Raw genomic sequence first — 26,026 nt, 5'->3', positions numbered from 1 at the left:
CATCTAATTTATTTTTAGTACAACCCACCAAAAGGTAACGAAACAACAAATCATACTTAAAGCTAAGAGCAAATGAAACTCAAATACAGAATCTTTAATGGTACCCTGAGATTCCAGTTGAGACAGACAATAAACAATGACTTATCATTATCCAATAATTCAGAAGATTGAGTTAAATGACAGTTATTATTCTCTTCTCCTATATAATCCAACATGATGCTTCCACACACACAGAGGGATCATTCATCACACGACCTTCCTTGTTGCAACTCTCTCTCTCTTAATGACAATGCGGGTAAGACAGAACAGAAGCTCTTCGCGGTCTCTCCTTCTCATTTTTCTTCCATTTGAAGGATCACAATGGGTTCGGAGGAGACAGGGAAAGAGGGCGAGGATGAAGGACCCGTGCTTTTATGTAGATAAAGCCACAGTCTTACAAATTGGGCAGAGATTCTTCAGCATGAGCCATTGCTTGACGCAGGCAGTGTGGAATTCATGACCACATGCCAGGGTTCCAAGATCATCACCTTCTGCATACTCTTCCTGTCAAAAAGACATCAAGGTTCACACATCAGCTTATGAGTCAAAGCTGAGTATCAGCACAAAAATGGGAAAGATAAAGATTAAACCCATCTTACACATATGGACGGTCTAGTGCAATGTCAAAAGAAAACGCTATACAGTCATATCATACATGCATCTACCAATGAGATAATAATACATAACTCCTGTTTTGGTTTGCCTTACTGCACCTCATCTACTATAATATAAACAAATTAATTTGTTGCAAGCAAACAGCCATAAGAGTCATTTCAGGTCATAATACCTGACAGACACAGCAAGGTTCCATGTCCTGGTGGGATTCTGCAGCGGAAGATGTATGTTTGTGCTGTTTCATTGCTTTAAGAATCACCTCTTCGCTTAGCCCGGTGCTCACATCTCCTATGCGTTCCCCAAGTGCCAATAGCTCCTACATTACCAAACAGACGTTGGCAAAGATGGGTACATTGTGATAAAATGGAAAAACAAAAATGAAACACACACCTCATACGACATGTTGTCAACGTCAAGGCGCATATCCCGATGCCTATCATGCATCTCGGCCATACCATGGTAGATCAGTGGATCAAACACCATATAATCCTATCAGATCACCAGATGAAAATCATGATTCAAGATGAAATGCCAAGTGCAACGGACCTTGCAACGCATTTCGTTTATACAAAAGCCAAATCTAAAGATGGCACACAACTTAGATGTCGACAGAGATCACATATCTCAGCATACTGAAAATCTAAAACTAACACTTGAAGACAGAAAGTGCAATGTGATTAACTGATATTAGAAAAGATTGATTGAAATCAGTTGTGATACAAAATCATACCTCAAACCGTAAATTCTCCCCTCTTCGCATGGCACTCAACACTTGCCGTATCTGTTCATAAACAAGAGAGTATTAAACTGACATCACGAAAAATCAGTAAATATGACTTTCGATGAGACAAATGCCATACTTAGCAAAATTGTGCCACTGAAGGAAGGATAATGTGAAACAATGAAAGATAATACAGACCTCGGAAATCAGCCGGTTCCTTCCATCGTTATCAGCAGCTAAGTTTCTTCCCAAGTGGCGCAAATGGAGATGATCATTTTGCCTTTCCAGTAACATTCCTGATCTTCTTTGTCGAGAGCGATGACTCCGACTACTAGATCCAGATGGCGTAGCAGCTTCGGTTGAAGAAACAGAAGGCCCTGTGGGTAGTAATGGAAGAGAAGCACCATGTGTAGCCGATTCAGATTCAGTATTAGGAAATAAAGACCACGGAGCAACTTCTGACATCCTTGATTGATTATGAGGAGAAACCCATGTGGGATTCGGCTGCAAACCATGGATCCCTGAACTCGATCCTGCTCGAGGAACAAAGGGAGAATCTCCAGATGTACTAGCGTTTCCACGAGCGAAACTAAAATGAAACTGATCCTGCACTGGATTTCTCGTTTCAGTTGCAGGTGTAGAAAAGACTGGCTGCTCTGAGTTGTTTCTTGGCGCGTCCCATGGTGGTCCAAATCCCTCTTCAGGCATATTGTTTGTTCTTGAACTCGAAGAACCATTCCAAGCAAATTGGTGTATATTTCTGGTCAATGCAGGAAGGTGTATCATACTTGGCTGACCATCACCACTGCTTGAGCTACCTGTAACTAGTATTGTTCTTGCATCCGTAGGGTCAACAAAAGGAGAAGTTGCTGGTAACTGCTGTTGCTGACGCACAGAACTAGCAGACTGTGAGAAGCTGAATGCTACTGACTCCTGCGGCTGCCTGGGATTTAACCGCCTGCCTGGTCTAGATGCGGTTTCAGTGCTTCTTGTAGAAGGAAAAGCACTTTCTGCTCTTCCACGACCCATTCCAAATATTGGTTCGGGCAGACCAGACTGATTAGTAACATTCGGAGAATTTTGCGAGGGCATAGACAAACTTAAGCTACTTGAAGCATCATACCGAGTAAGACCCTCATTCCAAGCCCCATTCTCAGTTTGAAAAAGGCAACCATGACTTTCACTAGGAAACGAATGGCTAGGAGCTCCTTCGAGAGCTTTTCTTTTGCAGGATGAACCTAGGCCACCCAACGAAGAACCTGGACCACTACTTCTCTCCTCTGCGGTTTGACTTGAGCTTCCCAATGAACTCTCACCGTTATTATGGCGGATAACTACCCCTGAAGTCGGCAGACCACTACCATTTATTTCCATGTCCTTGCCCAGATTTACATGCCCTAACATATTACTAGAGCTTGATCCACGCAAGAAGGATCCTCCAGGCAACAACATACCATTTGAACCTGATTGCCCTTCCTCAAATCCATATCCCTCTGAGGGAAGCTGACGATCTGTCTTTGAACCAATGGAATTGACCTGATCAGAAGGCCCCAATCTAGAGCTGGATTCACCAAAACTCCACCAGTTATGATTTTGAACAACATGCGAGCTAGAGCTTGGGTAAGTTGAACGTCCAGACCCAGTAGCATTGTTTGGAAACTGAACATCCACTGGATCCAGCATACTATTCGAAGTAGTCTCTACATTGGTATCTCCATCTGCGTAATTAATTCCAGTAGATGAATCGCCAGTGCTTCGTGGCCCTTGCATTGGATTTATAAATACCTCTGACCAGAACACAACAACTCTCCAGGACAAAAAAGCAGTGATAAACTATAAAGTTCTTGAGGAAACCTAAAGCCACACAAAAACAAAGCAACAGAAACAAAAATTGAGTAAACAAATCCATTGATGAGAGTTTGTAATGATAAAACATGACGGGAACACATATTCCCGGTTTACCAAAGGGTCAGCCTCTTATTTAGCTGCGGCTCCAAAATGTAGCATCCGTATTATGTTGCTCCAAGAAGATAAACTCTGAAACTTGAGAGAGTAAACCATCAGTATTGAAAAATCCAATCATATTTCTGAAACAAACAACTAAAGCATCTGCAAAATCATGACTTTAGCTGTTAAGCAACTCAGAAGTAGAATCTTTTGAGTCTAACAAACTTCATTATTAACATAAGTCCTTGCAACATTATCTCAAAAGCTTGTTGAAAGATAGGAATATAGAGAATGTAGCTACAGATACTAAAACAAACAACAAAAATCTTCAAACACATACTGTAGACAAGCCAATTGTTGAAGATTCGTCACAATTTTAGTCAAGACTGTATTTTTATAACCAAGAATTGCACATTCTGATTAATTCATCATTCATCACAACAAAGAAGACAGCTTTACACTAAAAAATCAAAGTTGTAATTGTAAGAAAGAAACCCTAAAATAAGATAATCCCGATCCGCAGCTATAGCGACGAATCAACACAACCATCTCCACACACAAAACAAACACGAAGACGATCCAAAATTGAAATCAATCCAAGACCGATCGTCGTATGATAGACAACAACAAGAACAAAAAAAAAACATAGAATTGAAGAAATTGAGTACCTGCAAAATCCCAAATCAAAGATCTCCTCTAAGCTTAGAGTTTTTGGAAAGAAAAAAATCAAAGGCGTTTTATTTATGAATAATCAAAGATGTGGTTGTTCTTGAACATCTCAGTCTCTTCTTGCTCTCTTTAATTTTACCCAGAAATCAAAAAAAAAAAAAAAAGAAAAAATCTCCGAGAGAATGAAGAATGAAAAGAGCATAAAGGAAAGAGATGAAATTGGATGTTATTATTATTATTATTATTAAGAAGAAGCAGTGGTGGATGAGAGGGGATGACAAGAGGAATAGACTATAGATACATGTGATGATATCTCTCTCTATCTCTATCTCTTACAACATTTTTCATGTTAGTAATTAAATTTTGGTTAACATATCATACAATTAATAATAATCTTTTGTTTAATTACATTATAACAAGTTTGGTAATCCTACTATTAGATTCGAGACATTATTTTATTTTTTAGTATAAGATTTTTTTTTCTCTATATCCTCACGGGGTTTGTAATAAATGTGAAATTGGACCGTTTAAAAAAATTAAAGACGTTTGATTACTATATAAAGTATTTTTTATTTTATTAAAAAGGGTTTAATTGAGACGTGGAAATCGTATGTTATGAAAAGAGTTGTGTTACACGTAGCTCTCATGCAGTTTTGTGGAACCCATATTCGCTTGACTTGTATTCTGTTTTTGGGCTATTAAAGTCCAACAGATACCCTCTAAACTCTAAAAAGCCCCCTTCCCTGTAAGTATAATTCCATTTTAACTAATGGAAATTATAAACGTGTCCCATCATTTAATTAAGCTTTACAAAAAAATACACAACTCAACCATACCCACTTTGTTTTGTAGCCTTGCCGGTGGGTTGTCTTGTCTCATTCATTTTTGCTTTTGGTTACCAAGAAAGTTTTCAGTTCATAGTAAGTCTCCCTCGACTTGTTGTTAACAATGGTGAATTTGAACAATCTCTTTCTCCGGAATCGTATTATCTAAAATAATTAAAATTTGCTTAAGTTGTTGTTGTTGTTTGTTATAAAAACATAGTCTTTTTTTTAGGGATGACAACACTAACAAAAAGAAAATAAAATTTGATGAAAATTACAAAATGGGCTATGGCCCAACATGAAGGACTAGTGCTGGCAAAATGAAGATGGGATGGTGCAAGTTTATTTATTCTTCGAACTTGCAATACCAGGGTGGCAGGGTCAAAGGAGAGAAAGATATCAACCATTAGTTCCAAATTCACAAATATTAGTACCGTATGTAGTAGCCCCACTATCCCAAAGGTGGGTTCGTTCTAGATTGGTATTTACTATTTATGTTACACGTAGCTCAGTTATGTTGACCCATATGGCTTTGACCTTTACCTCTTTTGTGATGCCTCCGGTGTTACAAGTTTTCATCAAATCCAATCCCAATGTAAGAAAATAAATTGTATAGTTTGGGGATTAAATGTGGTTTGGGTAACAACAAGTCAAGATAACGGTAGGGACGACGAGGCCACAAACTTCATTGTTTTATGTCTATCTACGTATCTACCAATACTACATAGGCGGTTGCTGAATAGTGAATACCCACATGAGATGTAACTTACGAGTACATTATTTAATACCTCATGATATTGGTCACACTAGCCAACAAGCATTTGTAAAACAATTTGTGATTCCCACATATAGGATATGAATTAATGCTACGGTCTGTTGATAATACATACGGCCCATCCCACGCACATATTAAGTCTTCAACTCCATATAATATCATAGAGGATACTATTTTATTTATAATCACCATTTATATGTGAATTGGATCGCATCTTCACACAAAAATATATATATTCGCCGCCCATTTCCATAAAATTATCTAGTGTTTTTTTTTCAAATACAATATGTTCAAATGTATACGTTAAATAAGCACATGCATTATGATATTTTTTTTACAAATGGAGGTCAACTCCTCATTCATACCTAGCTCCATGCTTTTGAAAACTTGCTCCAAAAAAATTTCACATTGTCCTCAAATGAAATGTTTTAACAAATATCAATTTTTCATTCTCTCTGAGGAATCAACAAGCAATATTTTCTTGTATTTTCTTTTTTTTTCTTTCTTTTTTGGTTGTACGAAAGAAATTAAGGATGATTAGTAAGGAAGTCGTCCACCAAAATATTCACCTACCACAAAGACACTTGAACACCGAAGCAGAGTGGTTGAATCCACTTTTTATTCCCTTCGCCTCGGTCTTCTATATCCTACTCACCAAGTCTCCCCTTTTTCTTCTTTTTCTTTATATTACAGAAAATACCTACTTTCACTTTAAAATAACTTAATATACGCCTCATGGCCCTGGCCCTCATATATAACAAGTGTGATTTCTCATTACGTCACACTCTTTTGTAATCGCCTAAGTTCAGAATAATATCTAGAGGAGTAAATACATGATAACAAAATTTGACAGTATACATCAACCGCTAACTAATAAATAAAAGTTCACTTGTAATATACACAACACACACGTTTTCCTTAGAAATTAAAAACACCACAAAAACATAAGCACTTTGGTCTCAATTTGATTTGCCCGGCGGAGGCATTATTACAATACTACCCCTAAAGTGTGTCTGAACTGAAAGCCCCAAAGTGGATGGGACCCACCAAAAGACAGCGACTGACCAATAGCGTGTTAGGAGAGTTTTTCACCAACCCCGGACCGGGTTTTACCAGAAATAACAAATCCGGTTCGATCCGGTTTTATTATTTTTCTCTTTATATAAACCTTTCATGCCATCTGTGTGACTCACCAAGCAAAAAGCACTCATCAATCTCAACCGAAGAAGAAAAGAACAGAGAAGAGAGAAATGGCAACGACAACAACAGAAGCCAACAAGACATCTACGAATGGAGAAGATCAGAAGCAATCTCAGAATCTCAGACACCAAGAAGTTGGTCACAAGAGTCTCTTACAGAGCGACGATCTCTACCAGGTTTCTTCTTCTCAAATGATTTCATCCAAAATTCTGATCGTTTTGATTAAATCCAACAACTAATCCAAAATTCTGATCGTTTTGATTCAATCCAACAACCTAATCTAAATTATAAAAAAAAAACACATGCAGTATATATTGGAGACAAGTGTGTATCCAAGGGAACCAGAATCAATGAAGGAACTCAGGGAAGTGACAGCAAAACATCCCTGGTTCGTTTTCCTAATACCCATATTACTCTGTTTCGATTACGTTTTTAAAATCAAGATCGAAGTTCTGAAAATTCTCAATGGAATATATAAATACAAAACAGGAACATAATGACAACATCAGCAGATGAAGGGCAGTTCTTGAACATGCTCATCAAGCTCGTTAACGCCAAGAACACAATGGAGATCGGTGTTTACACTGGTTACTCTCTTCTCGCCACCGCTCTTGCTCTCCCTGAAGACGGCAAAGTAAATATATATATATATATATACATCTTCTCATCCGATCCCTCCTCTGTTTCATTTTTAGGCGAAACTGGTATTGAATATTTTCATCTCTGTTTTATCCTCAGATTCTTGCTATGGACGTTAACAGAGAGAACTACGAATTGGGTTTACCGATCATTGAGAAAGCCGGTGTTGCTCACAAGATCGACTTCAGGGAAGGCCCTGCTCTTCCAGTTCTTGATGAAATCGTAGCTGACGTAAGCATTCTTCTTTCTGACATAATTTAACTAGCAATTTAAACGTTTCCAAAAAAAAGTGAAGATAATGTTATAAAGAAAAATTAGATATTTATAATGAGGTTGATTTTTTACTATACTTTGCTGGGAATATCTGTATATTACAAATTTGTTTCCTTTTTAAATATAAGAAAAATAAATAGATATTAAGGGAAGAATATAAGAAAATAAATATAAAGGGAGTAACCTAACAATAATGATTGTGTGTGGGTTGGTGCAGGAGAAGAACCATGGAACATATGACTTTATATTTGTGGATGCTGACAAGGATAACTACATCAACTACCATAAACGTCTGATCGACCTTGTGAAAGTTGGAGGAGTCATTGGCTACGACAACACTCTGTGGAACGGTTCGGTTGTGGCTCCTGCTGATGCACCAATGAGGAAGTACGTTCGTTACTACAGAGACTTTGTTCTTGAGCTCAACAAGGCTCTCGCTGCTGACCCTCGGATTGAGATCTGTATGCTCCCTGTTGGTGATGGAATCACTATCTGCCGTCGGATTAGTTGATTTTGGACTTTGAGTAACTCCTCCATATTCTGAAGCTTGTCCGCAGTGGATTGTTACCTTTCCTTGTTCTATTACTTTTTCAAACGTATTTTCTCACCAACCCTCTAAAATGGACGTTTTATGTATTTGTTAAGCAATATATTGTCTCCATTGTCGTCCTTGTTTTGCTTTCTTCTGAACAAAGAAATAATAATGTACCTACTTTTTCTTTTTTTATGGTTGTTTTTTTTTTTGTTTTTCTCTTAAAGGTACAACGTCTAAAGATCTAAAACATATTGTTTTGCAACAACAATCTAACATAAGTTGATGAAAGTAATCGACTACATATGAAATTATCATTAGGTTTACTAAAAAGATTTTGTAATCTGTATACATAAAGTTGGCTTTTTTCTCTTCTCCTTGGGATACATAACTTCTTATTTTCAATCATCAAATGAACATAAAATCTAAAGTTAATACATCAATTAATTCACTCATTTTTTATAATATTTTATTATTATTAAAGATAATAATTTACAATACCTTAAACTAAGATATACACTAAAAACAAAATGAAAAATTACAAAAATAAAAATATCGAAGTAAAATATGAATAAAGATTACATCAATAAAAAAATTAGGTATTTCTATCATAACATATAATAATTGTCTAAATATTTGTAAAAGACTAGAAAAAGAGGAAAATAAAGCTATCATATATTTAATGGAACAACAATTACTTTCAAGAGTTATAATTATTTGGATAAAGAAAATAAGAATTTTTTTACAAACAAACACAAGAATTTAAAAGTTTTTTAAAGTCAAGAGATTATTCAATCTTGGTGTTAAATTATATATTCATGTTATCGATTAAAAATTGGTATATATTATTATTTTCAATTATAGTATAAAATAATTAATATATATATATATATATGTATTTTAAAAGTTAAGACTATGTTTGTTAGTGTTAAATTATAAATTCATGTCACCGGTTAAAATCAGAAGGATTTGGTTTATATTATTTAGAATTCTAAATAACATAAATAATTAAAATAGTTTGAGTGATCTATATCATTTATCGTTTTAAAAATTGAAAAAGGTAAAACTTGTTAAACAAAGATATATATATATATAAAAAAAAGGAACCTTATGGACACAGTTTTCTCTGCGTGTTTTCTGGTCAATTCATTTGTCTACATAGCTTACAAATGAAAATATATATGTATGTATGTAATAAGGCTAAACACAAATGTTGAATAACAAACTTTTATTTTATGAAAAAGCTCCCGCGGCCAGAGAAACAGAGTTAAAGAAACGCCACTATCGTAGCGTTTACATATGAAATAGACATATATTATTTATTTAGCATAAATGAAGATCAAACGATAATAGACACGAAAACGAACAATCCCCATAAGATATAGTATTATTAGTCGAGAGACTAACATTATTATTTAGCATTAAACAAACCAGTTTCGGATACTTCAATAGTCCAATGGACGACCACCAACTCATGTGCTCCTTCAAATAAGCATAGGAGTATCAACATGATCCAAGTAGCATCGAAGACAATGACCCATCTTTACTCCTTGAAAAATATATTTTGTGAGATCTTTTGCCTTTGGATCGTAATAGAAAACACAGAGTGGGCTTTTGCCATAATTATATCGCAAATAGTGCTTCATTGAGAAAACAAGTTTTCCTGTTCTGGTGGTACCTCTGAAAAAATACGGCGTAGGCTCATCAAATATTTTTTAAAAAAGAAGGATCTCAATGTGGTTCTTTGACCAGGTTCCTGCGGCTTCATTTCTAACCCATATGTGAAAGACTTTTTTCCAATTCCACTCGTACACAACTTCACGTGAAAATTGAGAGTCATCCACTAAGGCAAGATCACCATTGTAATTCACCAGTTCCCAACCAAGATCACCTCTGCAATGCGACACATCCCAACCATTCTCAATGTTCATGTCCTCAGGTAACTCAGTGACACTAAACCCTTCAGACCTCATGTTGAACATCATTACCAGACCTCTGCCAGTACTGGACCTAGCTCGATAGTACAAAACTCCTTCTTTACATAGACCTTGTGCAGTAGGAGTTGGAGAATGTTGATGCTCACATGTGATCCGTCTCCAATCTGCTTCGTTCGTTCCTATCGTGAAAATATGTTGTTCTTCCTTGGTCACTTCTGCTATGCATAACACCTTGTACACATCTTTGAGTTCATCGTATCCGAAGAAAAACATTAGGGGTGTGCTTTCTTTTGGCACTGGGATCTCAGTTAAATCCTGACCCTTGTTCGTACCCGGGTTGAAAATCATAAACTTTGTTTTTAAACGAAGACAGATTAAACCTCGGACGGGTGAAGAAGCCACGTATCCTGGGTCTGGAGAAAGAAGCACTTGTTGCAGACCAGAAGACAACAATGGTTCCTCATCTTGATAAACAGACTGAAACAACACCTCACTCTTGGTTATTTGATCTTGATAGACCGCAAATAGCAATCGAGGCTTTGTTGTCGATCGGCTCAAGAAAAGATTTGTGAATTCTTTTGTGCGGATAAGAGACGCCCATTTCTTTGAGGTGCAGATGCATTTTGCCAAGGTTTTCAGAGGCAAACGTGACAGTATCTCCGTTTGTATCTCTAAAGGAAGTGCTTCGAAACTTGTCTCAATCACAGCCATTGCTCTTCTTTTGTTTTGAACATTCTCCATTTTTCTCTCTTCTTCTCTCTAATGATAATTAAAATGTCTTTGGTGACGAAAAACACATATGTATGTGATGTATTTATAGATGAATGATTATGATCAAGGCTTTGTTACCAACGTTGTGAGAGGGTGACTTTAGTTTAACTTGTTGATTAAGTTTAACTTTTAGTTCAACGAGAAGTATCAGTAGTTACACACGTTAAAGATTTACTAAAATTATTAGCTAATTAGAATATAGATTATTGGATACCAAGCATGATTTTTAAAGAGTTTCTTTCATCCTACACAATTTTAGTAGTTTAGTTCTTTGAATACAATTGAATCGCACGTCAAAACATTAATATTCAAGGTATCTTTAAAAAAAAGAGGTTTTCACTTTAATTTGTTTTGTACACAATTGCAAGAAAACTAAATGTTGTCACAACTCAAAACTTACTCATTTTAATGACTAAATTAACAAGAGATGTTTTGGTGTTAAGCATGTCTTGAAAGGTTTTCTTTCATCGTACATATCTACTCATCAATCCACAAATCAGTCTAAAATATAGAAAAGACGTTTTAACTTTTTAAAAGGTTTTCAAGTTTTCACTTTAATTCTTGTACACAATTGTAAAAAGGCAGATTAAAATTCTTCATTTTAAATCCGGCTACTCGTTGAGAAATGTTATGATTCATGTTAAGATTTAAAATTGAATAAAATGATGCAATGTTATTATTATTACTAAGAAATCAACTCGCCCGGATAAAAGCGAAATTTTGAAAAAATTAACATTATTGAAAATCTGTTATTTATTTTTCTTCATTATTGGGTAAGAAATATCAAAATATTTTACAAGGGTGATTTTAAAATAATTTATTTTCAGAAAGCCTTATACTATAAAGCTTAATCCAAATGTTGAATAACTACAAACTTTTATAATTTTATTCCATCAAAAAGCTCTTATGGCCAAAAAAACAGAGTATGGAAATGTCACTAACGCAACGTTACATCTCGAATAGAACAAAAATTGTTATTTAGTACAATAGACACTGAAACAAACAAACCCAATAAGATTATAGTATTAGACTATTAGTCGAAGAGTCAACATTATTATTTAGCATTAACGACAATAGAAATATCGAAATTCAATAACTAATAATTGCATAATTATTTATTGAATTTAATAAAGTCACAAGGAAAGGGAAGATAAAAAGGGACATAGATGAGTAGTTTGTATGTGATACTAGGAAAAATCCCACGCATTGCGTGGGTTATATTAATATATTAGTTTTTTATATTATTTAAATATAGTTATTTATATTAAATTTCTTATTAAAAGTAGTTGATTTTATATGTTCCAAGATAAAATACACATAAACTTTTAACCATGTAATATCAGAAAACATTTATTTATTAAATTTAATAAAATTGTATGGTCAAATACTTACGTATAGATTTTCTTGGGAATCATAGTATCTGCAAATGTTAAATTTCTAAGAAAATTGAAATAATAAGAGATTTAGAAAAAGGAAGTAAGGAAGTAAGGAAGTAAGTATGATGTAAGAACTGAAAATGCAATATAGGTGTTGACGTAAATAAGTTTGGTAGCTAAAAATTAGGGGTTGAAGTAAATATTTTATTTAACGGACGTAGGAGGGAATCATGGTTTCGAGTATTTATTTATTTTGATATGAAATTCAAATTTCGAAACTGCTAACTTATGTTCGTATAGTAATTAGTAGAGGGGTTTGGGATATTTTATGTTGGGAAGCAAATATTTTAGCGATTGTTTTGGTAAGAATTGAGTGTTCACAACAAAAAATTTACTGAGACGCTACATACATTTGAGATTCTAATGTACCTCTCCTGCAAGTTAAATAAACTTTTAACCCTTCATCAGGGCCATAACCTGAAGCTCCTAAAGCCAACATTCTAGGAGCGAAGAATGCCAATTCATCCATCTGAATATAATAGAGAAAGAAACAATGTCATACCCACAAAGTTGTCGAGAAAGAAAATCCAACAGGCAATATGAGAAAGTGAATAGGGAAAACCTAAGCAGCAAAGGAAAATAGTGGTGGCAGATCTCATTATCTCACAATTCTATAACTCCAGATGTATGTTTCTCTTTTCATCATTCAAGTTAGACTGTTTGTAGTCACTGACAGCAGCTGCAGATGAGAAGAAAGTATCAGATCCACACTAAAGAGTCATTATATTAAATTTACATATAAAGTGAAAAAACTTAAAATTACCTGTGATAAGAACCACTGGAAATGCAATGCTTCCTCCATTCAAGTTTTGAGGTTGGAGAGACAGTCTGTAGTCACGGACAGATGCAGAGGAGAAGAAAGCATCAGAACAACACTAAGAGTCATTATCGAAAAGGAAAATCTCATATATTAAGTGAAAAATTACCTGTGACAAACCTCTGTTTTTGTTATCCCAAGTGCTACTGCAGCAACCATCAAATCAGCTGAAACGAGAAAGAGAAAACAACATTAGAAGCAGGGTTAGTAGTATAACTTAGTAAATCTCAAAAATCCAAGTAAAAAAGAACAAAGAGAGGAGAGCAGAGTTAACTTACCTTAGTCAGTCTTCATTCTTCAACCCGACCTGCACAACATATACATAATTAGATTAAAACCATATTAGTTAATTTTACAAGTCTGAATCAAACAACAACTTTAAAGAGAAACCCTGAAAAAAAAGAACCCTAGAATTTTTAAAACCTGTACTTGGCCGTCAGTCAAACCCGAAGAAGAGACACCAACTACGGAAACAAAACAACCAACGTCCTCCGATCCTCACCGGGCACCAAAATCCGCCTGAGTTAGAAGACAAAGACAAGACAAGAGAAGATGTCTTACCTTAACATTAAAAAATAAACCCTAGGATTTGTATACCTTAACTTGCTCGTTCGAATAAGAAGCGCCCGTGGAAACCCCAATTCATCAATTAGAAGACGAAAAGAGAAGAGACACTGAGTGAGTCAGTGTACGTTTTATCAAATTATTCTCTAATTATAATGAAAACAACAAAATCAAACATGAAATTGAACTAACACACACGATGGACTGGGGAAGAAGCAGATATTTACCGTTTTTTTAACAGCAACACCACCTCGTTTCTTCTCTGAATTAAATGGAAAAGCATAAAGGATAGAAGACCTGCGACCTGGTTGTCTCAAAATTCATTCCCAGCTGAAGGAGAGAAAACATACAAATCATTCTCCCACTCATTATGAGAAAGTGAGACAGGGAAAACCTAAGAAACACATAACAAAAAAACAAATGTTGGTCTCCATACCAGAAACCATAAATGGTCTTGCGCTCTAGCAAGTCATCATCATGTCCACTGATGCCTTTCTCCGGTAGTACGTATCTGGTCAAATTTGACAATCATTGAGGCTGATGCAACAAAAAAAAAAACATGCATACCAAAGTTGGCTAAAGAAGAGAGATTTTAAAAAAATAATCATACATATATAAGCACGTCTTATGACAGGAACCCTACCAAAGGACATTTTGTAAGTGTAAGTGTTTATTAGAAATAAATATAACGATTAAAATGTTCCAAATTTGGAATCAGGAAGAATAAAAGCTGTATCTCCTCATCCAAAAGAAGATACTCGACACTAAGAAGAAGATTGTTGCGTTTAAAATCACGGGCATCCTAGAAATGGAGTAGACGGATGAGGATGGTTGGTGTGTCTATAGACTCGGTAATTTCATCGAGCTTGAGATAGGAGAAAATAGGGCTATCTGAAGGAGGATCTTTGGAAGACATTTGTGTTTTTTTAGGTCGGAGGAAGGGTTGTTTGGGTTTTAATTTTCATGAGGGATGAAATCAAATATATATGTAAAAAGGTAAGGCTTTAAATCAGGGTAGTAATTAGTAAGTTATGGTGAAATTGTAACGGATCGCACAATTAAGGGAAGGCAAATAATCAGGAAGGTAATTAGGAAAACACAGCGGTTAGGCGATTTAACCATTAAGTAAAGGCATATAATCAGGGTTGAATTACCTTTTATGGCAGGAAAATAGTAATTTGATAGAGCTTAGGAAGGTAATTAGGGAGTCACGGTGGTTAGGCCATTTAACCATTAAGGAGAGGCATAAAATCAGGGTAGACTTAGTTTTAGTGGGAGGAAACCCTAAGGACATTTCAAATTTAATAGTTTACCAACCTGGCCTGCAGTAAAGAAATAGTTCTATCCAGCGAGTCCAAGCAACCTGCAGTTAAATGGGAGGAAACAGCAATAAGTAGTGCCCAGTAAATTAATAGAGACGCTAAATACATTTGAGATTCTAATGGACCTCTCCTGCAAGTTTAATAAAATTTATAACTTCATCAGGGCCATAACCTGAAACTCCTAAAGCCAACATTCCAAAGAAACCTCCCTGAAGAAGAAGAAGAGAAGAAGAAAATAACAGATCAACACTAAAGAGTCACTGACAAACCTCAGTTTGTTTTTGGTCTATGGAATGAGATGAGTGCATACCTTCCTCTGGTAGTACGTAGCTCATCAAATTTGACAATCATTGAGGGTGGTTCCAACACAAAAAAAAAACATACCAAAGTAAGCTAAAGAAGTCAGATTTTTAAAAACAAATCATACACATATAAGCACATCTCATGAGAGAAAACCTACACGGTCCATATTGCTGCTTGTTGTAGTGATTCATTGTCAACATTATGAGAAAGCTGTTGAGGAGTAATGCCAAAATTTTCCCAGCCAGACGCAGTTTGGTTCTCACAAACCTGAGAGAAAAAGGGAAGAAGATCATTAGAAACATAGCGAACACAGAAGAAGCGATAAACGGGTCTAGGTATTTCTCTGTTAACTACATACGGAACATAGATAACTATAGATGACATTTCAATTTAAGCTTAACAAATCTTTCTCACAGGACACGATGTAGTAAGCTGAAACGACCTATGTCTCTATCTCAATGATCGTTTTAGAAAAATTAAAAAGACCCCAAAATCTAAAACGAATGGTCAATTATTCAAACTAAAAAGGATCCCACGACCATGACCCGACCTTCAAAAAAGAATCAAAACATGAGAATAACTCTATAACCAAATCAGAGAAGTAACCTTGACAGAATTTTACGGGCGTAATCAAAATGGGTATGGCCAGAATCGATTTTAAAACATAACTTAGCCAATCAATACTTGGAGAGGTGAAGGTGAAGTTTGGGCTTCTTTGTATATCAGTTGACGCCATTAAAGAAAGATCCACACAACCCTGTAATTCTAAATATTAATATCGCACTTTCAAATAGGAAATGAAGAAATTTGATTAGAAAAAGAGAGGAATTGAGGAGATCGGCAACGGGGATCTGCCGGAGATGAACAGATACGCATGGAGGAGTGGGGAAGAGAGAGAGATGGGGAAGAGGAGAAGACTACTCCGAGATTCCGTCATAATATTTGTATGGCATTAACCCAGTTACAGCCCATTAACAAACCCAGTTACAGCCCATTAACAAATGCATAAGATATATCGGGAAGGTTAAAAAAAAAAAAGGATTTAGAGGGTGACACGTGTCAGGTGGAGGGAGCTTCTTAGAGGGTGTAACCCTACTTTATTATATTAGATACTTTCGATTTCCATTTGTCAAAGGAAAGGGAAGAAACTTAGCTGAAGACCAAAAATCTTGAACAAGAATACTTTGCTGCATTAGTTTTTTGGTGTGATTAAAGTCTTTTAGATGTAATGTATTTGGTTCTGTTTGTAATTTTGCAACCTTGATATAAATCCTGAGATTCCCAATACCTCACTCGTTGTCACATTTTTCTAATAATAATAGCAACAAATCACACCACAAAATACTGAATTTATTAGTAAATTGGCCATAAAATTCGTTAAATTTATATATATATATATATATATATATTTTTTTTTTTTTAATTTTGTGGCGATAAATGCTGCATACAAACTTCAGTGGATAATTTGTTACATACAAGTTAGTTATTTATTAATTGAAAAATATCACTTATTTGATAGAATATTTATGTACCCCGAGAAGAATAACATTTAAATAATTTTGGTTTGAGGTTAAGTTAGAGTTTAAATAATTTGTTAGTGTTTTTTTTTTCTTTAAAAAAGATACATAGCAAGAATTTAATTGCTAAAATCACAATTACCCAAAAATTAAGATAAAAACAGAAAAGATTTCACTCTATCTAACCAAGATTTTGCTAACGCCGATCGTAATTTGTTCCACTCACTTGCATTGGTTAATTAATATCTTAACCGAAGAAAAACTATCAAAAAGGAAAAATTGAAGAGAAAAAAAAAAAAAAGGGAAAAAAGTGTGAGCAGCACGTGTCCTCCTATATCGTCGTCCAACAGAGTCGCCCCCTGTTGAAGCCTCGAGATTTTTTTTTTTTTTTCTTTCTTCTTCCCCTAAACCTCTTTCTCACCCCCGAAACCTCCATAACTAATTTGGTAAGGTAAGCTTTTCTTTTTTAGACTTAATTTAATCCCTATTTTTTTGGTTGAAATTCTCTGTATCCATCGTCATTGTAACATCGATTTTGATTGCTTTTGAATTTTTTGTTTTAATGAAAAATTGCTATCGGCCGGTTTGAGAATCCAATTTATAGTGACAGTTGTTGTTTTTTTTGAATTTTTTGGTTTTACTGATGTAGGTAGGAGATAGAGAAACGATGGAGATTGTTCCAAAGACTCCCGAAAAACCTAAATTATTATTTACTAAATATTATGTGAGACGAAAATCCATTAAGTCGAAAATCTTTGGTTCTGTAATTTCTCCACTAGAAATAGATCCTCCTCCTCCTCATAAACAAGAGCTTCAACAAGGTAAACCAAATTATGAAAACCTAAATTACTCTTTTGTGTGTGTTTTTTTTTTTTTTTTTCCGTTTATAAGAATTAGTGACCAAATTTTAATGATAAACACAATTTTTCATATGATTATTATATTTTTAGATTCTAAACATGAAATTAGTTAAATTTAGGTAAGAGTTTCAGTTGATTTATTGCATTACTAATAATTATTTGTTTCATGACTGTAATAAGATAATTCACAAAGCACTGACCAAAAAGAGGAGAAGAAGAAGAATTCAGATGAAGAGCGTCAAAGAAAGTGTCATGAGTCAGATATTTTTCAAGGTAAATTCTTTTTGAATTCATCTCTAGAATACACATCGTATGGTTGGTTCATCATATATATCTTATTTATTTGTACACTTTTATGGTGAAAGGTGATGATTCACAACATGTTACTGGAAAAAGAAAGAGAAATAATTCAAAAGAGACCCCAAAAAAGATGAGGTATCATAGACCTCGGATCATGGAAGAAGGGAAAAAACCAAGGAATCCCACCACTACTCGACTCAGAACTATATCCAAGAAGAAAGGCAAGAAAAAGGACAACAACAATGCCAGTGAAGATGATGAAGTTGTTATTATACCCGAGCCTCCAACTCCACAAAAGCAAACTAGAAGTAAAACTGAGAAGACTAAAAGAAATGTGGCTCGAGCTTTGAAAAAAGACAACAACAACAACAACAACAACGCCAGTGAAGATGATGAAGTTATTATAGCCGAGCCTCCAACTCCACAAAAGCAGCAAAGTAGAAGTAAAACTGAGAAGAAGCCTAAAAAAAGAAATGTGGCTCGAAGTTTGAATTTTAATCATCTTAGTTGTCTTGAGCTCGACAGAATTTGTGGACCAACTTTTCCAAAGGGGAGAAAGAGGATGACTCCAGCTCGTAGATCTGATTTCCACTGTTTGATATCTCCCTACTCATTTCCTCTACCTATTTGGAAAAAGCAATCAGTAAGGTCTAACCGTAGGAAAAACGTGGTGAGATGGTTTAGAATTGCTTTGTCTCTTGAACTGCAAGAGCAAGAGGAGACCCTACCTTTAGTTGGCAGGCTCTTATCTCGAGCAGATGTTTCTTTGCACATTGAAGGTAATCATTTCTCTTTGTTTGCCTTTAAAATTAGAGATTGCTTATATATGCTTATTATAACTTTAGTTATACTTATACTACATACAGACAAGACTAGTTATGTAGCACCAAAGATGGATTATGCATTCAATAACAGAACTAAAGATATTGTTGAGCCGTTAATCCAACAAAGGAATCATCAAAATGATAATGACTTTTCACCTATATCAGAAGTTCCTTTGCAGATTAAAGGTGACTATAGTTTCTTTTATTTTTCAGAAATGTTACAAAATTCCATCACGTATATATACACTTAAGCTAACTTTTTTCTTTTTTGGCAGACTCACCCATGAGACAAGTTAGTTGTGTAGTCCCAAAGAAAAGCAAAAAAAGTACTAAGAACATCGTTGGGAAAAAAATCAAACAAAGGAGTTATCAGAAAGATCACGGTCTCTCATCCTTAGCAGATGTTCCTTTGCACATTGAAGGTAGTCATTTCTTTTTGTTTTACCTTTAAAATTGGAGATTGTTTATGATTATTATAACTTTAGTTATACTATAGTATATAATTTATCATCTGTTTATGTACAGACACGACTAGTAATGTAGCATTAAAGATGGATTCTGCATTCAATAACAGAACTAAAGATATTGTTGAGCCGCTAATCCAACAAAGAAATCATCAAAAAGATAATGACGTTTCACCTATATCAGAAGTTCCTTTGCAGATTAAAGGTAACTAATTGTTTCTTTTGTTTTTCAGAAAGGTTACAAAATTTCATCATGTATACACATAAGCTAACTTTTTGGTTTTTCTACTATGTCATTGTGTTTTTTTTTTGGCAGACTCACCCATGAGACAAGTTAGTTGTGTAGTCCCAAAGAAAAGCAAAAAAATGACTAAGAACATCGTTAGGAATTTAATCCAACAAATGACTTATCAGAAAGATCACGGTCTCCCATCCTTGGCAGATGTTCCTTTGCACATTGAAGGTATTCAAGTTTTCTTTTTCTATTTTTTTTTTTTTTTTGTGAGAGATTGCTTAAACAGATTTTTTATCATACATTCATTTGATATACTTTTTCGTTAGTGTCATATATATTTGGTCAATTGTGTATTTTTTGTAGACACACTCATGAGATCTGCTAGTGATGTACCCGTAAGACGAGAAAAAACTAAGGATATTGCTAAGTTAATCAAAGAAATGAGGAGATTAAATATCAACAAAAGGGTAACAACAACGTTGATCGAATCTGGCAAAAAACTTGTTACTGCAAAGGTTAAACTTGATACAGAGACCATTAAAGAGTGGGATCGCTTAATGGTGAATAAATCACATGCTGACAATCAAACAAATGCCGGGTGGGAACAAAAAAGGGAGAACTTCAAAGGTCCTATAGATCTTTTCATTAGTCGGATGCATCTTCTACAAGGTATTGTTATTGTTAGAATGAGCTTATGAGTGTAAATACAATCTATAAAGAATTCAAGTTTAAGTGACTATGTAAAGTACATTGTTATCATCAAAATGTTATTGAAATGATTTCCTCTCATGATGTTATCAATTATTATTCTACAGGCGATAGAAAGTTTAAGCAGTGGAAAGGCTCGGTTGTTGACTCAGTGGTTGGAGTTTTCTTGACACAAAATGTTTCTGACTACCTTTCAAGGTAACTTCGAGTTAAACTGCTAAGAAATTTGGAAAACCAGTTGAGATAACATATGTCTGCTTTAATTACAATATTTTTTTACAGCAACGCTTTCATGAGTGTGGCTGCAAATTTTCCCGCGAATGCAAGAGAATGTTTAGATCCTCTAGCATACTACATTGAGGAACCTGAAGATGTTAATGACTCAATTCTTGATGACCAAGAACCAAGTCATATAGGAAACGATGATGATGCTAAGAATTCTCAGTTCATCACCTTATCTAAGGATTCAATACCAGAGGTAGAAGAACATGAGAAAACTGCAAAAAGGAAAAACAAAAAAACCGGTATTATGGAAGATGCGACTGTTGATTGGGAGACTATTAGAAGGACGTACACAAAAGAAAGATCTCGACACAAAATGCATATGGACACTGTGAATTGGAATGATGTGAGATTATCTGGCGAAAAAGTTTTCGAAGACATCATCAGACAACGAGGGCAATTCCAGATTCTTTCAGGAAGAATTTTGGTAAGAAAAGCAAACAAAATTCAATAACTTTGTGAATTCATTATTTTAAAGATTAAGACTAATATTTCTTTCATCTATTTTTTGTATAATTTTCTCTAGAAATTTCTCAGAGATGAAGTTAGACAAAATGGAACTATTGATCTTGAATGGCTCCGAGATGCTCCACCAGATCTAGTGAAGTATGTTTATGTTAGTTTTTATGTTTCTATTGATATCATTATTTGCAAGCATCATTAACATTTTGTATTTTTTTTTTTATCAGGAGATATCTATTGGATATTGAAGGGATAGGACTAAAGAGTGCTGAATGTGTACGACTGTTAGGAATTAAACATTCTGCATTTCCGGTATAATAAGATTTTGATAGCTTTTTCACTTGAAGTTTACTTATTTTTGCTTACTCATCAAAACCTTCTGCTTTTGATGTGTATAGGTTGACACAAATGTTGGTCGTATAGCAGTTAGACTTGGTTGGGTTCCTCTTGAACCTTTACCAGATGGAATTCAAATGCATCAACTATCCCAGTTCTGTTTTCTCATCAATTTGATTTTTTTTAAAATAGTATATGGTAATTTACTAACAACTATCACCTATAAAATCACCCTTGTTTCAGGTACCCTTCAATGGATTCGATTCAACAATACCTTTGGCCACGACTATGTAAACTTCCTCAAGAAACTCTGTAAGTTCAAATGCTTTTCTTTTTTTCTCAACAAGCCAATTATTTGTAATACCATATGAATATATATTGCTTAATTTCATGCTAAATTGTTTTTACAGATATGAACTACATTATCAGATGATAACATTTGGAAAGGTACATACAAAATAAAACCTTTATATGACGTTAATTAATTATGAATCAATCAAAAACAATACTCTTTCAATTAGATTTTATCAATTATAGGTTTTCTGCACAAAGGCTCTTCCTAACTGTAATGCGTGTCCAATGAAGTCCGAATGCAAATATTTTGCAAGTGCATATGTCAGGTACACATTGTTTATTGATTTTTTCCTTATTTTGGTTCACCTAGATTATATAAACTAAATTGTTAAATTCACTATCTTTTGTTCAGTTCTAAGAATCTTCTCGAAGGTCCAGCAGAGAAGACGCATGATGAGCCTGATACTTTTAAACATGCATGTTCTCAAGATGTTGACGTTAACATGACATCAAATATAAATCTGATAGAGGAATGTGCTTCTCCCAGATGTAGCGAGCAACATATATGTTGTAAGCCATTGGTTGAGTTTCCTTCTTCTCCAAGACCGGAGATTCCCGAGTTAGGAGACATTGAAGATTTTCCATGGAGAAATACTTATCAGCGATATGCTAGAATTCCTGAAATTGATATTGACTTGGATGCATTGAAGAAAAATGTAGAGGATGCACTTGTAGAAGGTGGAAAGATATTGAGCAGTTCTGTTGAAGAAATATCAAAAGCTATAGTACTTCTCACCCCTGAAAATGCATGCATTCCAATCAAACCACCCCGAAAAATTAAGTATTATGGTCGACTAAGAACTGAGCATGTGGTGTAAGTATCTTTATGGCTTTACACATCTTTATCATATTTTGATGCATATTGTGAGAATAGTGTGGTAATATGTAATTTTCTTTTTTTGCAGATATGTGCTTCCTGACAATCATAAGCTTCTCGATGATGTAAGTGTATTTGCTCTTAACTACAAAAAAATGCAACTATCTTGTATAATTTATGCGGTAATGTTTTTATTGTTACACATATTATATAGTTTGAGAGAAGAGAACTTGATGATCCGAGTCCCTACCTTCTTGCGATTTGGCAACCAGGTACGGTACAAAGTACAAACATAATTTATCATTGTTCACATAAACATAAAACTAAGTTTTTCTCGGATATTTTTAGGTGAAACGTCAAACTCGTTCACTCAACCAAAAAAAAAGTGTGACTCTGACGGATCAGAATTATGCAAGAGAAAGACTTGTTCGTATTGTTGGAGTATACGTGAACAAAGCTCTAACACTTTTTGTGGAACAATTTTGGTAAGTAGAATTTACATTTTAGCTTTTTCTAACGTTGTTTACTTGATACTCACATGACATGGATGAATGCAACTGAATAGATTCCATGTAGAACTGCAATGCGAGGGGGTTTCCCACTCAATGGAACATATTTCCAAACTAATGAGGCAAGTGGTTTTCTCTTTGTTCATAAAATTTTTGTAAAATAATTCTTTTAATGAGCAATTAGAAAGAAAATATAAGGATATCTTTTTTTTTTCTCAGGTTTTTGCAGATCATGAGACAAGTTTAGAACCCGTTGTGTTTCCTAGAGAGTGGTGTGACGGACTAGAAAAACGTGCCATGTACTGTGGTTCGTCGGTATCATCTATTTTTCGACTTTTAGACACAAGACGGATTCAACTTTGCTTTTGGACAGGTAACAAACATATTTTGAAATTAAAAATAGTTGTTGAATTCTTAAATTAAACATAATTGTGCAATAATGTTGTGTGGTGATGATAATTATGTGTAGGGTATTTATGTATGAGAGCATTTGATCGAAAGGAGCGAATGCCAAAAGAACTTGTCCGAAGACTACACACTCCACCTGTTGGGAGAGGGGCAAAATACATGCATGACGATGATATATAATAGTTTAGTTTGTTTTTCTTTTTAGTCTAGTTTTGCTAACTTTTTAAATTGAATGACAAAAGAAGCTTTTATGATTAAAAAAAACAAATGGTTTTTCATATGATTTGGTTTCATTCTGTGTACAAAACGAAATTAGAAATATGGTGTAGTCCAGCCTCTTTATAACATTTAGCAATTTGGTTCAAGGATTCAGACCAAGTTCCTTCAATAGAAGCCAAATCCAAGAGAAAAGCTGCAACATCTAACGCGACTTGGACTGGAGCTTTGCCTTTCGTCAAATCCTCAAGGCGACCTTCATCACTCACTTTCTCCCTTATGAATTCAATCTGCTCATCTTCCCATTGCGCAATACTAGCAACGTCCTGCATGTTTTCAAGCTGTCATGACTATGAAAATGCTTTTCTATGCTTTAAAACTTAACACAACCAACCAAAAAAAGAAGTACAAGAAATATTCTTTTGACATGCCTTATAAGGACATCCTAATGTCCACCAAGGTGATTTCAATGCTACTCTAGCCGCATCTTTTGCTTCTGAATTCCTTCCTACCCTGCAAATAAGAATCCTAAAACATGTGGCTATCTCTCTCTACGAAGATAATAAATAGATAAATAATATAAGTATGTATTTGTTTACGAACTTCTGCAGTATGTTTGCATAATATACAAAAGGTCGTCCAAATCCTGGAAAGAGGTCTTTCTTTGTGTAAAATTCTCCTGTTACCATAGCTGAAACCTTGCAGGGACAAAAGAAGTCCTTTAAAAGTTTAACAAAAAGGGTGATTCATCAATGGAGAATGTGATATTATATGCTATAATAGATTCTTACATGATCTCCTTCATCGAAATGCCGTAATACTTTTTGTTCCAACAAATCTGGAAATAGTCCAACCTATACATTACCAAAAACATAAATATTGTATATTTGTGGTGTACAGAACACATTTGATCTGTAGTAATGGTTTTATAAAGTCTTACCTTCTTCAAGACGTAGACATTGAGATTGTCAATTTGAGATTCAGCAAAAGCACCCTTTTTGTAAAGTTTTTCACCTGCCTCTGCTGAAGCACGATAAAGTTCTGTCAAATCTTTTGCATCTTCTTCAACCAGAATCCGGTGAATATACTCATCTACCTGAATATCAGAAACTGTTAAAAATTGCTTCTTGGTAACAAAAACAAGTGACATAAGTCCTCTAAAAAAAGGATAAGCTAATGAAACGTCATTACATTTCTAGCTATAAGCCGGACTCCACTCCTCCAAACTTCCACAACTGGCATATCCATTCTATTCTCAGATACAAAAAGTTAATATACCATCATATACTTATATACCACTGCAACAGTTACCAAGAATGATCCAAATCTTCTTACCCTGGAGGAGCAGTAGGCCATCTCAGAAGTGCAGTAATAGAGCCTACTTAGACAAGAAACCAGAAAACACAAGATTAAACAAAAGCTCCTGAAAAGAAAGCAAATGAATTCGATCAATTGTGTGGTCTTACCTGAAGAATTCTTCGAAAGCGGAATAGCAAGAGGTATGAGACCCTGCTTAGCTCCAGGAGATATGATTGTTTCACCTGCAGAACGAAAACAAGAGAGATTCTAAGATCCATAAGTTTCCCTTTTCCAATATTACAAAGCCAGAGTACTCAATAAATATCACTAATAGGGAATTAGTAGCCAGAACTTGCATAAACTGTTCTATATCCCAAACACACATAAGCTTGGACCTAGATAGGAACAAAATTGAGATTGATATTAACCTCTTGTTTGAAGCACTTTGAGTAAGTGCTGAAGATGCACTGGAGGTTCAGTGGCAGCTACATCTTTGATAAATGATACATGCCCTGCACGAAAAATCTAACCTTTTTAAGTCAATCCTTATGTGTTGTTGTCTCTCCACCACTAAGCATAATTATAAAGATAGTCACTGCATTTTCCTACAAAAGATGGTTTCTACACTACACAGAAAGAGATAATAAGCTCAAGCACTCTCTCGGGTTTAAGCCCATCAAACAATCAACAATATCTCACATTCAATTTCCATAAAAATTTTGAGAAAAAAATCGAAATTACCAGAAGAGCAACAGGAGACTCTAGCTCTGATATGGCGTAAAGGGCGAGTAATGCAAGGAGTTATGTGCAGCGAAAGCGAAGCCATTGCTCCTTATCTCTCTATCTTTCTTTGTTTCTCTTCACTCTGCTTCCTCAACCTCACACATAGCAGTGCGCGTGTCAAAAACTGTAATTAGTAAAATTCAGCTTTTAGCCGGAGAGCAAAACATAGCCATTGATTCTGTCTGATGAGAATCGTGTCTAGAAAAAAAAAACAAAAAAAAAGAGAGTGATGGGCCTTAAATGGGCTAAGAAGCTCTCTCTTTAAACC

At 34.8% G+C, this 26,026-nt stretch overlaps 4 protein-coding genes, 1 long non-coding RNA gene and 1 pseudogene across 16 annotated transcripts; 2 read left to right on the top strand and 4 right to left on the bottom strand.

The window, feature by feature from the left end:
- Window positions 1-33: 33 nt before the first annotated feature.
- On the bottom strand, window positions 34-4,497 carry LOC104721405 (E3 ubiquitin-protein ligase MBR2). 2 transcript variants are annotated; one of them, XM_087479187.1, is made up of 7 exons: window positions 3,991-4,497; window positions 3,338-3,412; window positions 1,574-3,229; window positions 1,385-1,435; window positions 1,045-1,143; window positions 827-970; window positions 34-543 (listed from the first exon to the last, which is right to left on the bottom strand). In XM_087479187.1, exons 3-7 carry the CDS (start codon window positions 3,143-3,145, stop codon window positions 412-414), a joined length of 1,998 nt encoding a protein of 665 aa, XP_087335313.1. In that variant the 5' UTR covers window positions 3,146-3,229; window positions 3,338-3,412; window positions 3,991-4,497; the 3' UTR covers window positions 34-411. The 2 variants fall into 2 exon arrangements, with proteins under 2 accessions (XP_087335313.1, XP_087335314.1); XM_087479188.1 differs by having other exon boundaries at window positions 3,338-3,418; window positions 3,991-4,460.
- A 2,209-nt stretch (window positions 4,498-6,706) lies between these two features.
- Window positions 6,707-8,425, top strand: LOC109124437 (caffeoyl-CoA O-methyltransferase 1). The gene is made up of 5 exons (XM_010448855.2): window positions 6,707-6,966; window positions 7,099-7,178; window positions 7,280-7,424; window positions 7,529-7,660; window positions 7,920-8,425. The coding sequence occupies exons 1-5, from the start codon at window positions 6,841-6,843 to the stop codon at window positions 8,211-8,213; spliced, it is 777 nt and encodes a 258-aa protein (XP_010447157.1). The 5' UTR covers window positions 6,707-6,840; the 3' UTR covers window positions 8,214-8,425.
- A 1,020-nt stretch (window positions 8,426-9,445) lies between these two features.
- On the bottom strand, window positions 9,446-10,959 carry LOC104729833 (putative F-box protein At1g70960 pseudogene; annotated as a pseudogene). Its single transcript, XR_015574976.1, has 2 exons — window positions 9,913-10,959; window positions 9,446-9,783 (listed from the first exon to the last, which is right to left on the bottom strand). The product of XR_015574976.1 is annotated as a putative F-box protein At1g70960 pseudogene (transcript).
- A 1,704-nt stretch (window positions 10,960-12,663) lies between these two features.
- Window positions 12,664-15,510, bottom strand: LOC109128052 (uncharacterized). Its single transcript, XR_015573761.1, has 9 exons — window positions 15,392-15,510; window positions 15,077-15,290; window positions 14,196-14,270; window positions 13,619-14,089; window positions 13,474-13,502; window positions 13,305-13,362; window positions 13,142-13,206; window positions 12,941-13,057; window positions 12,664-12,847 (listed from the first exon to the last, which is right to left on the bottom strand). It is a non-coding gene; the product is annotated as an uncharacterized LOC109128052 (long non-coding RNA).
- Window positions 15,511-17,145: 1,635 nt separating this feature from the next.
- On the top strand, window positions 17,146-23,738 carry LOC104729831 (DEMETER-like protein 3). Of its 5 annotated transcripts, none has more exons than XM_010448847.3 (24): window positions 17,146-17,347; window positions 17,551-17,722; window positions 17,942-18,034; window positions 18,127-18,840; window positions 18,928-19,071; window positions 19,161-19,307; window positions 19,411-19,554; window positions 19,666-19,812; window positions 19,948-20,253; window positions 20,400-20,490; window positions 20,575-21,001; window positions 21,101-21,180; window positions 21,264-21,348; window positions 21,435-21,526; window positions 21,616-21,684; window positions 21,783-21,819; window positions 21,910-21,992; window positions 22,079-22,540; window positions 22,632-22,668; window positions 22,758-22,815; window positions 22,892-23,028; window positions 23,109-23,174; window positions 23,272-23,425; window positions 23,522-23,738. In XM_010448847.3, exons 2-24 carry the CDS (start codon window positions 17,569-17,571, stop codon window positions 23,638-23,640), a joined length of 3,846 nt encoding a protein of 1,281 aa, XP_010447149.2. In that variant the 5' UTR covers window positions 17,146-17,347; window positions 17,551-17,568; the 3' UTR covers window positions 23,641-23,738. The 5 variants fall into 5 exon arrangements, with proteins under 5 accessions (XP_010447149.2, XP_010447148.2, XP_087335306.1 ...); XM_010448846.3 differs by having other exon boundaries at window positions 17,169-17,352; XM_087479180.1 differs by lacking the exon at window positions 18,928-19,071 and having other exon boundaries at window positions 17,169-17,352.
- LOC104716744 (protein IN CHLOROPLAST ATPASE BIOGENESIS, chloroplastic) lies at window positions 23,689-25,958 on the bottom strand. 6 transcript variants are annotated; one of them, XR_015574974.1, is made up of 10 exons: window positions 25,717-25,939; window positions 25,404-25,487; window positions 25,143-25,217; window positions 25,012-25,054; window positions 24,868-24,925; window positions 24,617-24,772; window positions 24,468-24,530; window positions 24,280-24,367; window positions 24,108-24,189; window positions 23,689-24,002 (listed from the first exon to the last, which is right to left on the bottom strand). XR_015574974.1 is itself a non-coding variant. In XM_087479184.1 (10 exons), the coding sequence occupies exons 1-10, from the start codon at window positions 25,799-25,801 to the stop codon at window positions 23,751-23,753; spliced, it is 993 nt and encodes a 330-aa protein (XP_087335310.1). In that variant the 5' UTR covers window positions 25,802-25,958; the 3' UTR covers window positions 23,689-23,750. The 6 variants fall into 6 exon arrangements, 4 of the variants coding, with proteins under 4 accessions (XP_087335310.1, XP_087335309.1, XP_087335311.1 ...); XM_087479184.1 differs by having other exon boundaries at window positions 24,280-24,374; window positions 25,717-25,958; XM_087479183.1 differs by having other exon boundaries at window positions 24,108-24,204; window positions 24,280-24,374.
- Between the last annotated feature and the right edge of the window lie 68 nt (window positions 25,959-26,026).

This window comes from Camelina sativa, chromosome 12, assembly GCF_030686135.1.
Source record: "Camelina sativa cultivar CO46 ecotype springtype chromosome 12, ASM3068613v1".
NCBI classification, from domain to species: Eukaryota; Viridiplantae; Streptophyta; class Magnoliopsida; order Brassicales; family Brassicaceae; genus Camelina; species Camelina sativa.
The sequence above is the reverse complement of the archived record's forward strand: the minus strand, read 5'-3'. Positions and strand labels throughout refer to the sequence as shown.